The sequence below is a fragment of the Ovis canadensis genome, chromosome 4 (genome assembly GCF_042477335.2).
Source record: "Ovis canadensis isolate MfBH-ARS-UI-01 breed Bighorn chromosome 4, ARS-UI_OviCan_v2, whole genome shotgun sequence".
In the NCBI taxonomy this organism is placed as follows: Eukaryota; Metazoa; Chordata; class Mammalia; order Artiodactyla; family Bovidae; genus Ovis; species Ovis canadensis.
The window spans coordinates 118,118,061-118,133,891 of NC_091248.1; the positions used below are offsets into that span (position 1 = coordinate 118,118,061).

General features: G+C 41.9%; 1 protein-coding gene across 1 annotated transcript in view; it reads left to right on the forward strand.

The window, feature by feature from the left end:
• TBXAS1 (thromboxane A synthase 1) overlaps positions 1–15,831 on the forward strand; it is a 169,833-nt gene that overhangs the window by 24,281 nt on the left and 129,721 nt on the right. The window contains exon 2 of the mRNA XM_069588550.1: positions 13,212–13,305. Within this exon, the coding sequence (XP_069444651.1) occupies positions 13,212–13,305 (94 nt within the window). The remainder of the gene's footprint in view (positions 1–13,211; positions 13,306–15,831) is intronic.

Here is a 15,831-nt window from a genome sequence, read left to right on the forward strand (position 1 = left end):
AGGAGGAGTCAGGTAGAGGGGTTGATGTGACGTCTGGGAGCAGAGACTGGAATGATGTGGCCGCAAGCTAAGGATGCAAAAAACGGATGCTCTCCAGGAGCCCACAGAAAGAACCAGTCCTGCTGACATCTCAGCTTCAGACTAGCGAGACTAATTTTGGACTTTGGGCCCCAGATCTGCAAGATAAATTGTGTTATCTTAAACCACTACACTCGTGGTTACTTGTTTTAGCAACCATAGGAAACTAAGGCAGTTGAGAAAGATTAAACAATTCCTTAATTTCTGATAGGATTCACCACATTGGTCCTTTATGTAAGGTATCACTATACATTTAAAATAATTCTAATTACAAGAGGTTCAGTTAACACGTTTTAAAATCTATTTAAGTTTTTGAATCAGCATCCACGTGGTTGACATCTCAAACATAGTATCATGAAGTATTACCAAAATAGAGTGAGAAGTCTTCTTCCTGTTATGGCCCCTAGACAGTTTTCTACTGAAAGGAAACACGGTTTCTCAGGAAAATGGCTGATTCAGGTCTAGGGCAAGAAATGTACAAGATGTACCTGGGAAAACTTGTCATTTCAGAAAGTGGGGAGGCTGTTCTCCCCAAAAGTACTCAGGAACAAACTTATACGTGCTCCCCCTAGCCAAAGATGGGACAATCTGAAAAATCTAGGAAATCATGAAATCTAGAAAAATCTAGATTTTTAAGATTTTTTTTTCCTGAAAAATCTAGAAAAATTGTGGCAGTAGATCAAAACACATCAAAATACTCTAAAATACAGTCATCTGTACACCGTAGAAGTTGGTGTGGGAGCTGAATCATGGCAGTGGATCAAAACACATCAAGTAAATTTAAATTCATGAGTTCATAATGATACAAAAATAGCATGTGTACCCAATGTAAGATGCTACAGAATCAACTCACTACTTCGAATGCTAACAATAAAAGCAAAGCATCAGGGCTGATCCTACTTTTCTCGTGCGAACTGTCCCTAGCAGAAGAGGGCCAATTCAGAATTATTCTAGCTGGTAAATGGAGAAGGAATAACATGACTTTGCATGAATGGATTCAGGTGATAATCCTCACAGCTGCTCAGGTCATAATAAAAGAGACAAGAAGATTATGAACCTCCTCTGGTGTCGTCTTGAAGAAAAAGCCTCTAGATCAGTGGTTCCTAAATGTGGCTGAACACTGGAAACACCTGAGGATCTTATAAAAATTCCAAAGCCCAAGTCACACCCCAGGCAATTAAGTTGCTGCCTCGGCGTATGGGTAGGGGTGGGGATGGGGTGAATGGGACCCCACAGGCACCGGAAGGTTTGGAAGCTTCTCCAGGTGCAGACACATTCAGGAATCAAGGGTTTAGATCCAGCTACAGGGGCTTCCCTGGCGGCTCAGATGGTAAAGAGTCCACCTGCAATGCAGGAGACCCAGGTTCAATCCCAGGGTCGGGAAGATCCTCTGGAGAAGGGAATGGCAACCCACACCAGTATTCTTGCCTGGAGAATTTCGTGGACAGAGGAACCTGGCAGGCTGTAGTCCACGGGATTGCAAAGAGTCAGGCACGACTGAGAGCCTAACACTTTTACTTTTCACTAGGACTGAAGAACGGGTTAAACTACCATGGGAGGCAACCAGCAGAATTTAGACTGTGGGAAACCCTATGAGACACCACCTGGTTTTGTTGTGTAAAAAAATGCGAGGGGGAAAATGGGGGTCGGGGGTGGGATAGGAAGGAGAATTTAAAGACTTAAAGATACTTACGAGACATCTGACCCAATTCTAACATCTAGTCAGTGTTTCAGTTTCCTCAGTTGTCTCACAGGTTTTCTTTGTAGTATGTTTACTGAGTCAGCATCTAAAGTCAGATGACCCAATTCAAACTATAGACCTTAGATTCTCACTCAATAAACATACTATAAAGAAAAATTGTGAGACGACCGGGGGAATTGAAACACTGACTAGCTATTTGAAGATACAAAGGAACTATTGTTATTTTTAATTCTAATAGTAATACTGCGGTTATTTTTGGAAAGAGTCATGTTTTAGCAAAGGGGTACAGAAATATTTACAGTTGGAATGATGTGATGTCACAGATTTGCGTCATAAAAGTCTGGGCATGAGGTGGGTAGGAGTGTAAAGCTGAGACAAGATTGGCCACAAGTTGATAATTGTTAGAATGGTAGGTACATGGGAATTCATTTCACTCTTTCATCTCCTTTTGCACTTTCCACACTAAAACATCAAACTAAACATCTCCTTCCTGCCCACTGTCATCCCCACTGTTACTTCCATCTGTGCAACTGGTAACCTCTTCAATTAACTCCTTATTTAGACTTACAGAGTTATTTTTAATAAACGTAAAAGCTAATATAAATAATGTTAGTTTTTTTCTCCTCATTTTTTTTACATAAATGGAAGCACACTAAACTCAATTTTCCACATCTTACTACTTTCATGTACTAGCGTATTTTGATGACTTTCCATCTCCGTTGCATAGCATATTATTGAACGGATGCATCATAATTTATTTAAACAGATGGGCAGTTAGGTTGTTTCCAATTTTTTGCTGTTATAAACACGTTAAAAATAAATACCTCAGTACATATTTATGTAAAAGTATATGTGTAGAGCAAATTCCCAGGAGCAGATTTGATGGCTCAGTGGATAAATGCATACGCAAGATGCTAGCAAATAACCCTGGCTTATACCAGGGTAGAAAGAGATAGATGGAGAGAAGTGGGCAGATATGGAGATGGAGCTAATTTGAAGATGGAGCTAAAATTATTTGCTGATAGATCGTTTGAAAAATAAAAGAGAAAAATTAAGCATGTCTAAAATCAGTCAGCTTCAGATAAGTTCTGCCTGGGTAACAACTGACTCCCTTCATGCCCACAGCAAATCTCAGTGATTTACATACTCAAATATTTATTTCTTGGTCATGCTAAACATCTGTCATGGACCACTTCCTTCTTTACCCCTCATCATCTCCATTGCAGGACCCAGGCTTCAGGAACAGCTCTCATCTGGGAGACTGCAGGCCTCAGGGCAGACAGAAAAGGACAAAAGGCTCATCACGTGTGGCTCTCAAAGCTTCCACTTGGATATAGCACACATAGTGTCTTTTCATGATCGGTTGACCAAAGAAAGCCACATGATCAAGCCTTATGGAAATAAGGTGGAGATGTGTAACCCTCCAGTTGGGAAAGACTGTCATATTTTAAATAAATACACACCCCACTAGTGAGAAAGATCCCACCTGCCAATGCAGGAGACCTAAGAGATGAGGGTTTGATCCCTGGGTTGGCAAGATCCCCTAGAGGAAGGCTTGGCAATCCACTCCAGTATTCTTACCTGGAGAAACCCATAGACAGAGGAGCCTGGTGGGTTACAGTCCATGGGGTTGCACAGAGTCAGACAGGACTGAAGCGATTTAACATGTCAACACGCACCACATCTCAGAGGTTTCTGGCTTGAGCAATTGGTGGGTTGTGGTTGTAACAGTGATACAGAGATGAAAGAGGAGATAGAGTTCTAGGGGGAAAATTGAGTTCAGATTTAGATATAAGTTTAAAACACCTAATAAAACCATTGTCACCCAGGTATTTTGGACACTAGATGGGTAGACAGCAGCACATTTCCAGGTTCCCCTAATGTCGGGGCTGGAACTTCCAAAATGCTCCAGTGGGTGACCCCACTGCCTTGATACCCAGGGGCAGCTTTACTGGACAGTATCCAATCCACCAGGCTGGCTCGGAGAAGGCAAGTTTAGGCAGGACCAGCCAGGGCACAGTGAGCTCTCTATATTACCACTTCAAGAGCCCCAAACAGTTTCCTGGTTTTGAACTCAATGCTTCTGTACACACCTATGTGACTGGAAATCAGTAGAGTTTTGAAGGACAGTTTTCAGTATGTTCAAGGACCTTTAAAGCCATGATAGCTTTGATCAATCATGTAATGATTTGAAGTCTAACTTAATTTTAAAAGTCATATGGTAAGATGCTTCATATGCAAAAGATATTTATTGTAGAATTCTGTATTGAATTGAATTATATTGAATTGAAAATAAAATTTACATGTCAACAACAAGGGAATGGTGATGGTTTAGTTGCTAAGTCATGTCTGACTCTTGTGAACCCATGGACCATACTCCATGAATCTCCTCGGTCCATGGGATTTCCCAGGCAAGAATACTAGAGTGGGTTGCCATTTCTTTCTCCATGAGATCTTTCTGATGCAGGAGTCAAACCTGGGTCTCCTGCATTGCAGGTGGATTCCTTACTGATTGAGCTACAAGGGGAGCCTAACTAGGGAATAAGCAAACAAATTATGAAATTTAAAACATGCCTAATAAATATCAAAAGAGTGCAGCCAAGGTGATGTCTGGATAGACATGAGTTCAGTGGAGAGAATGGGGCTAGAGATAGCAACGTAGACGTTATTGACATATAGATGGTGCTGAAAGTGATGGGGCTAACTGAAGGAAAGGAGCCAGAAAAGATTCTGAGGGCCAGCCCCTGAGGTAGGAAGTGTGATGTCATGGAAACCAAGAGAAGAGAATGTTTCAGGAAGAGGGAAGTGTTTATCTGTATCAAAATGCTGCTGAGAGCAAGCGGAAAAAATAAAAACTAAACTAGCTAGAAATTACTAGAATGACAAGATCAAAACCTTGGACAAGTGACAAGTGACCTTGACAAGGCCACTTCCACTTGAGTGGTGGGTGCAGAAACCTAGTTGGGAAGATGGAGAAGAGCATAGGGTGTAGAAGAGGAAGAGAACATGTCTAGATGATGCTTTTAAGAGGTTTTACTGGGAAGAAAAAAAGAAAAATATGGGAAAATAAGGAAAGGGCTGGAATCACAGGAGTCTGCTTTACTTTTCTTTAAAATAGAAGACACTAGAATATGTCTGTATACTGATAGCAGTGATCCAGTAGAAAAGGAGAAATTGGTGCAACTGAAAAAAGAAACAGTTGAGAATCCTGAGTAAAAGCAGAAGTGAAGCGCTGGCTTTAGAAAGGCAAAGACGCTCTCTCTCTCATTATGGTCATCAGTTAATTAGTATCTGTTATAATTATACCTTTGGTTTCTAAGAAACCTGCCTGCTCTTGTTCTCAGTATAGCCTCTGCTTGTTCTCATGTGGTGGTTTGTCAACAACACCCTACCTTAGAGGACAGGAAGAAACAGGATAGTAGGGTTCACACGGCACCTGCTTGAAATGTGGCAGACCTGGGTTCCTCTGTGCCTCAATCTCTTAGCAGCCCTGCCACCCTGGGGGTGTTAATTCATTTCCTTAAGCAGTAATTTCTTAGTAATATAAGAAGAATATTTATGCCTACATTTATATAATTGTTAGAAGGCTCATACAGGAGAATGTATAGACAGTTCTTCGCATAATCTCTGGTACATAGGGAAGGTTAAAAATTATAATAATGGTGAGTGTGCGTGTTAGTTGCTCAGTCATGTCCAACTCTTGGCGACCCCTGTAGCCTGCCAAACTCCTCTGTCCATGGAATTCTCCAGGCAAGAATACTAGAGTGGGTTGCCATTCCCTTCTCCAGGAGATCTTCCTAACCCAGGGATTGAACCCAGGTCTCCTGCATTGGAGGTGAATTCTTTACCGTCTGAGCCACTAGGGCAGCCTCTCTTTGTTGATATAAATGTATTTTTCTTGTGCTGTGACAAAATTGTTGTCAGGCTAATAGCTACAATGAGCAAACTTCGGGAGACAGTGAAAGACAGGAGGGCCTGGCATGCTGCAATCCTGGGGTCACAGAGTCGGACACAACTTAGCGGCTGAACAGCAGCAACGTTTTTGTGGTTCTTCTATTACTGGAGAAAGAACTGCACATCAGGCAAATATTTGTGTATTTGTTCAGTAGTCCTCTATTTTTTTTCCCAGAAGAGTGAAGATTGTAAACTGTCTCCTTTCCTGAATCTTTGGGAACAAATTATAATGACTGTTACTTAATTTCATGGATAGGGTCGAACAGAATTGAAAAACAATGTGAAATACAACTCCAGAATATTTGTCCCACTGAGTTTTGCCTGTGTACATCTTACAGCTTATTTTGTATTCAGAAGTCTCCTATTAGAATGCAACTATTAGACAATGAAAGCAGTATGTTTCAAAATGCATGGGCTGCAGCTAAACAAGTAAGAAGAGGGAGATTTATATTCTTAAATGAGTTTATTAGAAATAAAATAATATTGAAAATAAGTGAGCCACGTTGTTAACTTAAGAAGCTAAAAGAAAAAAAAAAAGAACTAAGAATAAACCCAAAGAAAATAGTAGGAAGATCATAATAAAAAATGAGCATAAAATTATGAAACAGACATAAAAACAGCAAAAAGAGAAATGTAGAAATGAGTGACAAAAGCAGAAAGTTGGGGCTTTGAAAAGATAGACAAACCTATAGCAAGACTCCTCAAGGAAAACTTTTCCAAGCAAACTAGGAATGGAAGGACTGTCCTTTATAAGGGGTGCCTGTTAAAAATCTATGGCAAAATCTTACACTTAATTTTAAAACATTAGATACATCCCTATAGAGTCAGGAACAAGAAAAAGATGTTCTCTCTTACTGCATCTTTTAAACGTTGTACTAAAGGTCTTAGCCAGTGTGATAAGAAAATGAAAAGTGAGATAAAGGGATTAGGGAAAAAAGAGAACAAAGTGATATTGTTTGTATAAAATATAACTGTCAGTGTAAGAAATCTAAGAGAATCCACATGTAAACCAGAAGAACTAAGAAGAAATTTTAGAAGGATCTTGATTACAAGACTGACATAAAGCACAAATGATGTTCCTACACATGAGCAATAAAAATAACCGAATTATATGTAAATAGCAAAAAGATACTCTCTGTGCACAAAATTAGAAAATGTTACAAAGGACAGAGAATCAGTCAATGGAGAGATATATACATAGATGAGAAGACTCAGGGTTGTAATAACATTGGTACTAATTTATAAATTTAATACAATTCCAATAAAAATTCCAAGAGGATTTTTCATCAAACTAGACTAACCAATTCTAAAATTAATGGGAGAAAGTAAGATATTACAAGGTGTTACAGAGTTATAATAGTTAAAATAGTGAGGCACTGGGACAAGTCAGACAAACAGTATAGATCAGAGCTCCGATATTCCTAGGGTGTAGGGTGGAGCCAGGGCTTCCCAGGTGGCATTAGGAGCAAAGAAATTGACAGCTAAGGCTGGAGACATAAGAGTCATGGGTTCGATCCCTGAGTCAGGAAGATCCCCTGGAGGAAGGCTTGGCAACCTACTCCAGTATTCTTGCCTGGAGAATCCCGTGGATAAAGGAGCCTGGCAGGCTATAAGCCATAGGGTTGGTCGCAAAGAGTGGGACATGGATAGAGGCAGCCTTATAAATCAGTGGAGAGAGGGGTGGGTCTCTTTGCCAACCCTTAACAGAAGTGCATTCAGCTGTGGGGCAGGATTATTTTTCCCAGGGTCCCAGTGACATATGTTTTCTGATGAGCCACCTCTTATTGTAGAACCTGCCTTAACACATCACCCTCTGATGATTGATTTGACTTCTCAAGTGCCTGAAAAGGATGTACTCTGAGTAGATACATCAGCATCTTGTTCCTGGAAAAAGGACACCTACTCTTATAAGTTAATGAACATTCTGCTTTGCAGTTTATAATCTTAGGAGTTTCTCTAACTGCTACTAACTGACACATGAGTGAACGCACACTGGATGATTTCCAGTCCTGAGGGCAAGGTCTTAAGGGAACGGGTCTCAAGAGAGGGCACCAAATGTGAAGATGAGGATGTGAAAAAAGAAATGAGGCACTAAAAGAGGAACTGAGACGATCTCGTAGAGAAATTCTATTTCCAATGAACTCCTGTCCTGAGACATGATTGAAGCAGCAATTTGTATACTTACAGTTCCTTTAAGTGTTGTTGCAGGGGAAGAATAGGGGAAGAAGAAAACAATTCAGTCAACTAACAAGGCTGCAGCTAGTCATTTGCTAAACAAAAGCTGTTCAGAATTCATCTGCGTGTCCTCCTCTCCCTGCCCAAATACGTGCTTGCCGTCAGCTTGCAGTTACCTATTGACGACTGCTCGTTTCCCAACTAATTCTTTAACCAATCGGTGTAGCATAATTCTGCCTGCCCCCTAGATAAACTGTAATGGGAATAAGGGGGAAAAGATAGGGGAATTTCAAAGTTGGAAAATATTTTTGAAATTGGAGGAAAAGCAATGGCAAAAAACGTTTTCTCTCAAAAAAATTACAGACATCGAGATGTTGATACATGGATGTGTCGACAAAACTCGGAAAAATTTAATGAGAGTGTTTGGTGAAATGGATGTACACTGACGCTGAGACTAACTGGGGCAAACTTTCTGGAAAACAGTTTGGTGCCAGTGTTCAAAACCAGTGACTCAGGGATTTCAGATCCAGAAAAGCTTCATGTGTAAAATATTGGAAGAGTTTGATGTATAAGGTTGTAGTGGCCTAACTTCGCTGAAAACATCCTAAATATTTAACAATAAAGATAGTTTAGTAAACTTTGATATGTCCACAAGAGGAATATACAACCATAAAAATAATATTCATACGGGATTTATAATATGGAGATGTCTTCCTTATTTTGAATGGAAAAAGTAGAAAAGGAAAGAAATAGAAAAAAATTACAGAGACTAGGATCTCAAATACATAAAAATACACTCAGAAAAAATTTACAATTTTAATAAAACGGGAATAAGCTTTCTCCCTGCTATTTCTAGCTCTTTTGCCCAAATTTCTGTCAAGCATTTCAAGATTTATTTTCTGGAAAGCTGGCAAATCTCATCTTCTGCTCCTGTGTCTTAAATCTTTTGAAGAGCCAAAAATGTAAGTCCTTATCTAATAAAGTTTCCCATGTGGCCACACAGCCTTTTATGGAATTGCTGGCTAAGCATTTAATGGCTGTGTGTGTCACAAGGATAATGTAACCACGACAAAGGCCTTTTCTTCTCCAGAGGTGGGACAGGTGGGTTACCTGGCACCCCTGGGCTTCATCTCTTCCTGGCACACCATGATTTTTATCCCAGGGAAATCGCTATTTGCCAAAGGAATCTTCCACTATTTCAAAAAATATCAGTAGCCTCCGAAATTTCCAAAAGCAGCTCACTAAGTAGAAATTCTTTGATAGGGATCGTGAAGACATAAAGAATGGACTGAGGATCTGTGGCTCCCCAAAGCAGGGAAAAGCCAAGTCCTCTATGGCTGCGGCTTAAGATAAACAGTGAGGGAAACTTGTAGAGCAGACCATGGTTTGATTCTTTAGTGCTTTGGCTCTAATCTCAGCTTCCCTGGTAGTTCAGATGGTATAGAATCTGCTTGCAGTGCAGGAGACCTGGGTTTGATCCCTGGGTCAGGAAGATTCACTGGAGAAGGGAATGACAACCCACTCCAGTGTTCTTTCCTGGAGAATCCCATGGACAGAAGAGCCTGGAGGGCTACAGTCAATGGGGTCGCAATCAGACAGGACTGAATGACCCTCACTTCAATTCAACCAGCTCAGTCATCTCTATAATATATCAGTGTAATATACAATATGTCAAAATATCCCTCAGTTTATTACGAGTGGCTTCTTTGGCTGAGCAACTGGTTGACCACTCTTGTTGAATACATCAGGAAAGGGCTTTGTCTTGCAGAAGACAAAGTACTGGGGAATTTCTTATGTTGAAAACAATACCATGTGGTTCTATGTGTTTTTTTGTTTGTTTGTTTTTGTTTGTTTTCTGAGAATGGACAGTAGAAGGAGCATCACTGGGACTGCAGAGTTTGAATCCTTTGGGGATAAATGACACTTTGGTTGTAAGCATAAAACCAAAGAATGCTATTTGAAGCTACTTCATATATTTTCCATTGTCATTTTCCAAGTTAAGTATCCTTAATGTAAACAATGATAGATGTTCAAGATCGTAATTGTGGAATATACTTGCATTAATTCCCATCAGATAAGCTGTTCTAAATATTGCAACATGGCAGCCACAGGATGGCTGAATATTATCTGATTTACTAGCATCCTAGGGCACCAGAACTGTTTTTTTTTTTTTGGCTTCACCATGTGGCATGCAGGATCTCAGTTCCCAGTTTAAGGATTGAACACATGCCCCATGCAGTGGAGACATGAAATCTTAACCACTGGACCACCAGGAAGTCCCTGCCAGTTCTTTACTAACAGCTCAGGACTTGATGACATAATTTGAGACAAAAAGAAATTTCTTTCAAAATGATAATTTTTAAGGTAACAGGAAATTTTTCAGAAAATCTTTTTTCATTGACTCTAAACTCATTCATGGGTATTCCTGGTGTACCAGCTTCCTAGGGCTGCCATATTAAAATAACACAAACTGGGCTTAAAACACCAGAGTTTGTCTCACAATTCTGGAAGCCAGAAGTCTGAAACCAAGGCTTTTTGCAGAGCTATGTTCCCTCTGGAGATGAGAATCCATCCTTCTTTTTCCTAGCTTCTAGTCATCTGCTGACAACCTTTGGTATTTCCTGGTTTGCAGCCACGTAACTCCAGTCTCTGCCTTTGTTATCACAGGGCGTTCTCCCTGTGTCTCTGTGTCTTCACGGGGCATCCTCCTGTAAGGACACCAGCCACAATGGCTTAGAGATCCACTCTACTTCAGTATGACTGTCATCAGTCCTAAGTTGCTTCAGTCACGTCCAACTCTGCAGCCCCGTGGACTGTAGCCCCCCAGGCCCCTCTATCCGTGGGATTCTCCAGGCAAGAATGCTGGAGTGCCTTGCCATTTCCTTCTCCAGGGGATCTTCCTGACCCAGGGATTGAATCTGCATGTCTTTCATTGCCTGCACTGGCAGGTGGGTTCTTTACCACTAGCACCCCTGAGAAGCCCCTCATCTTTAATCACATTTGCAACTACCCTGTCTCCAAATAAGATAGAATTTTGGGAACAGGAATTCTACTGATTTTTGGAGGGGTGACACAATTCAACCCCTAATTCCTAGAGTCCGTGGATTCTGGGTTAAGAACCTATTGAGACTGACATAGGAGAGTCTGGGAGTGGAGAACATGAAACATGGATGCAGAGAAGGAACTGCGAGCAAGACAAATGGAGCGCACTTTGTAATTCTGCTTGGAGGTCTGGAGGCAGTGGTCTCTCACTGTTGAATCTAGTGCGAGGTCTCTAGTTACTGATGGCAACATTTGGCCCATTCCTAGCTGAAGATGCTTCACTGCTATACTTGACTCCGGGCTGCAGAGTGAAGTTTATGGTTATGTCCAGAACATTCTCTGCTGATGCCATATGTTTGGAAATGTCTGAATTTTGTGCAGAGACACACAAGCGGTATTTTTGTAAGTGGAGTTACATAATTAGGGCATGGGCTTGCATGATAATTGGCATGTGTAATTAGGCACAGACTTCTTGTCCTTTAATTAGACAATCAAGACATCTAATTACAAAATTAAGATGTAATTACGTGGCCTAAGATCGACATATTTCTTTCTACCCATTAGAGATTACATTTTAGAAAATAATTCATAAAAATTGATGAAAAAAATGAACCAGAAACCAGATTTGAGGCCGTTGAGGGAAGTGTTAAGTAGACTGGTAAGCCACCTTTGGTCTTTCGTCTTAAGTGTGAAGGGGGTTATTTAAAACATCACAGTCTACTTGAAATACTTTTACACACTCTGCTGTCAACCTTTGGCATACACACTAATGAAGAGGAATGTGGGCATGACTAGTCCATGTAATTCACACGAGGCTCTTAAGTGTGGTTTGTAATTACCCTTGAACTTGGACTTAAATGTGATGTCCTAGGGACCCATTCAAACCCAATAGTGCAGCCACTCAGTGGAAACCTTGGTCTGGAGAACTGGGAGCAGAACCCACCTTCCCTTTTCACCCTGGCTTGATTCTCCCTGTTGCTACTTTAAAGGTAGGCAACATTGCTCAAAGTAACGCAAATCAACAATTAACCTGTTGCCCTTTCCCTGAATATTTGAGTATTCATTGCAATGTGCTTAACTGCTCCTTATTGGACTGCAGGCAAGAACAGGAAGGTCAGAGTCTACAGCAAACATTCCATCTTTCTAATGATAAGTGAGGCTTGGAGCTGCAGGATTTTTCAAGTTCCAGTGCTCCTGTGAAGTCTGACTGAATGGATATTCTCTATATTTTCCCTTGCTCCAAAATTGAGATTTGGCTGATATTTGTATGATGCTAAACACTCAGTTTGATTCATTAATTTTTCTGAAATAACTGAACTTTTGACATAATTGGCTGGCTGATTAGGGATTACAGCCATATGCCCAGGTTTTTCTAAGCTAGTTCTGACTTTCACTGTGTTATCCCTCTGTTCCCATAAACTGTTGAAATATCCTAGTAATTCCAATGTTTTGACAGCAACACTGCACTTCTCAAACTGTCACTTTCTCCTGGACGGTGGCACAGACATCTGTGGGGCCATATTTCCTGATTTGGGGCTAGGAAAATATGCTTCCCATATGATCTCAGGCCATGGAAACAAAGACATAGAGGGTTTGCAAGTGGTTGGTGATGAGGTCTTGTTCCACAGAGTGTCCCCTCCTTCCTTGTTTTTTTATTTTTCCCTATTAGGTCATGGAATGTGATGAGGGATAAATTATGTGCAGGGGTCAATTTGACCAAGAAAAACCACAGATTTGAGCAGGGAACTGATTTTTGCCATTGTTACTTTTTTCGCCTCAACTTGCGAGAGAATTGTTGATGGTAGATTTCAAGGTTGAAGAGCTGAAATAGGCAGAGGTGCAGCTTTTTGGAGGTGGTGTGGGGCCATGCTGTGCAGCTTGTGGAACCTTAGTTCCCTGACCAGGGATCGAACCCAGACCCTTGGCAGTAAAAGTGCAGTCGTAACCACTGAACTGCCAGGGAATTCCCAAAGTGCAGTTTCAAATACTATTTATTGACAGAAATTGTAGGTGTGTTTGGACTCCACCATCTCTAAAGGGACTTTCAGCTAAGACATCTGAGGATGTCTTAATCTCTAGCCTGTTAATCAAGAGGAATTTACTGAGCTCAGGCCACTTGCACACCTCTAGGCCTCCACCTCTTCAGTCCTAAGATGTCACCTGGAAACTTCTCCTACCCTTACATCTGGACAGCTGATATCTGATACGGCCAAAAGTGTGAACCTGTGTCTCAGTTTTTAAAATGTGCTTTTTCCCTCAGGTACTCCACATCAGCGTTTTCAAGACTAGAGAAGCTGGGCATCAGACATCCCAAGCCTTCTCCTTTTATTGGAAACTTAGCGTTTTTCCGCCAGGTAAGGGTTGCCTTGCACTGTCTTCTGATATAAGATGCTCTGAGCCAAGAGCAGCTTTATCCACAAAGCATTGCTTCCTTTCAGGTTGCCCACACTCAGGGAGGTCTGTGTGTGAATTGCATCAGTTCTTATGTGATGATAACGATCCATCACTGATCACTCATCAACGCATATAGAGTCCTGGTATCCTGTCATTCATGCAAAAACCCTTTTAATGAGTGTCTTAAGTGTGCCGGGCCCTAGGATGTGGAAGAAAGTAAAATTTGCCCATGCCCTAGTGCTAGTGTGGGTGGTAGACATGGCAGCTGTGGTTTGTCCTTCAGAGGAGGGGAAGATCCTTTAGGGCTAGAATCATCCTGGAGGATTTCCTGGAGGAGGGGGTCTTCAGGAGCGATAGACACAAAGACAAGGAGACCCACACCAGGTGGGAGCAATGATGTGCATGATGGCACCATATGAGAAATAGGGCACAGCTTGGGGAGCAGCCTGGATGAAAAAGCGGAGATTGGGGAGCACCAGGGAACACTGCTGTGAGAAAGAGAGAAGAGCAGGCTTCCCAGGTGGTGCTAGTGATAAAGAACCCACCTGCCAATGCTGGAGATGTGAGAGATGTGGGTTTGATCCCTGGGTTGGGAAGATCCCTGGAGAAGGGCACGGCAACCCACTCCAGAATTCTTGGGTGGAGAATCCCATGGATAGAGGAGCCTGGTGGGCTACAGTCCATGGGGCTGCAAAGACTGAGTGACTAACACTTATGAAGATCACTGACAGTTCAGAAAGGCAAGTGAAAAGCTGGGCGTGTCCCAACATTGGTGAGTAGGAGGGGGACACCAAAGGGGAAGATTTCTCTGCAAGATTTAGAGCAGGTCTGTAGAATCCAACAGTTGTTGAGCCCTGGCTGTGAAGCAGTGAGGGCTTGGCCAGGGTGGAGATGAGAGCGAAAGAGAAGAACTTTGGGGGCAAAATTAGTAACTCATGGCAACTTAGATGAGGAGAAGTCAAGGCAGAATGAGTCAACTCGTCTTAAGTTTGGAGCCAGACAACAGGGAGAATGGCCAGGAGTCCATGAAAATAAAAGGTCAGGAGGTCAGCTGGTTTAGGGAGGTGCCTTTGATTTGCCAGAATGACTCGAATGCCCTCTGGGCATTTGGAGATAAAGTCCTGGGACTTTATCTTCACAGGTTATTTTTGTTTCCCGCATTGGGTTTTCTCAGAAGCCAGATGATTTATTCTGCCAACTCCTGTGGGGGGTGCTGCCACCAGACCCAATATTAGGAGGCTACAGACCCTACATGTGAAGCCACTAAGCCAAACAAAGGCAGGAAGGACTAAATTGGGGCCAATCGTGATAACACCCCTCTAAGATCTCTTTAGGCTTTCCCCACCCCTGCCCCCGGAAAGGCTGGCCCTTGGCGTCAGGTAGAAAATAACATACGCTATTTCTGTCCCTTTTCTTTCTCATCAGTTTCTCTTCTCTTCTCTTCCGTTTTGTCCCTTTCTCGGTTCAACACCCCTTCCCACTCTTTATTGTTGTTTCTCTCTTCCCAGTGTTTTTTTTTTAACACCTCCTTCTCTCCTCTGTAGCTCAGGGGTGGCCAGGCCACAACTTTCAGCCCACAAACAGCATCACAGCAAGGCTCCCCATCAGCTCCATGAAGCAAGTATGAAGACATTTCTAAGTGTCAAAACACAACAACAAACCAGATAGGAAATTAAAGCAAATCCATTTCACAAATTTCTATGGGGGAAATGATCAGTCGTGTTCAGACTTGACTGAATTAATTCAGTATCAACATGTTGAGTTAAACCATATCCCTGTTGATGTGCTGAGAACACTGTGCCTGCCTTTGGCTAATTTCCACATATGCTTCTTTTTAGCTGCTCATTCTCATATGGGCAAATCCTGCCAAGTTCTTGCTAGAACATAGTCATTTCATTGACTGTTTTCATAGTCATATGAGCTTTCCTTGGTATTAATATATGGCAAGCTTAGATAGAGGTGGAGCTATGGCTTTTCCAGTAGTCAGGTACAGATGTGAGAGTTGAACCAAAAGAAGGCTGAGCACTAAAGAATTGATGCTTTCAAACTGTGGTGGTAGAGAAAGCTCTTGAGAGTCCCTTGGACAGCAAGGAGATCAAACCAGCCAATCCTAAAGGAAATCGACCCTGAATGTTCACTGGAAGGACTAATGCTGAAGCTCCAATACTTTGGCCACCTAATGCAAAGAGCCAGCTCATTGTAAAAGACCCTGATGCTGGGAAAGATTGAGGGCAGGAGGAGAAGGGGACGACAGAGGATGAGATGTTTGGATGGCATCACTGACTCAGGGGACACGAGTTTGAGCAAACTCTGGGAGATAGTGAAGGACAGGAAAGCTTGGCATGCTGCAGTCCGTGGGACTGCAGAGTCAGGTAAGACTGAGCAACTGAACAGCAGCTAGATGGTAGAGCTAGACTAAAAGAGCCTGGGATCGATTTTCATTAAGAACATCCACCTCTTCTACTTTCCCAACTCTCTACTCTCAC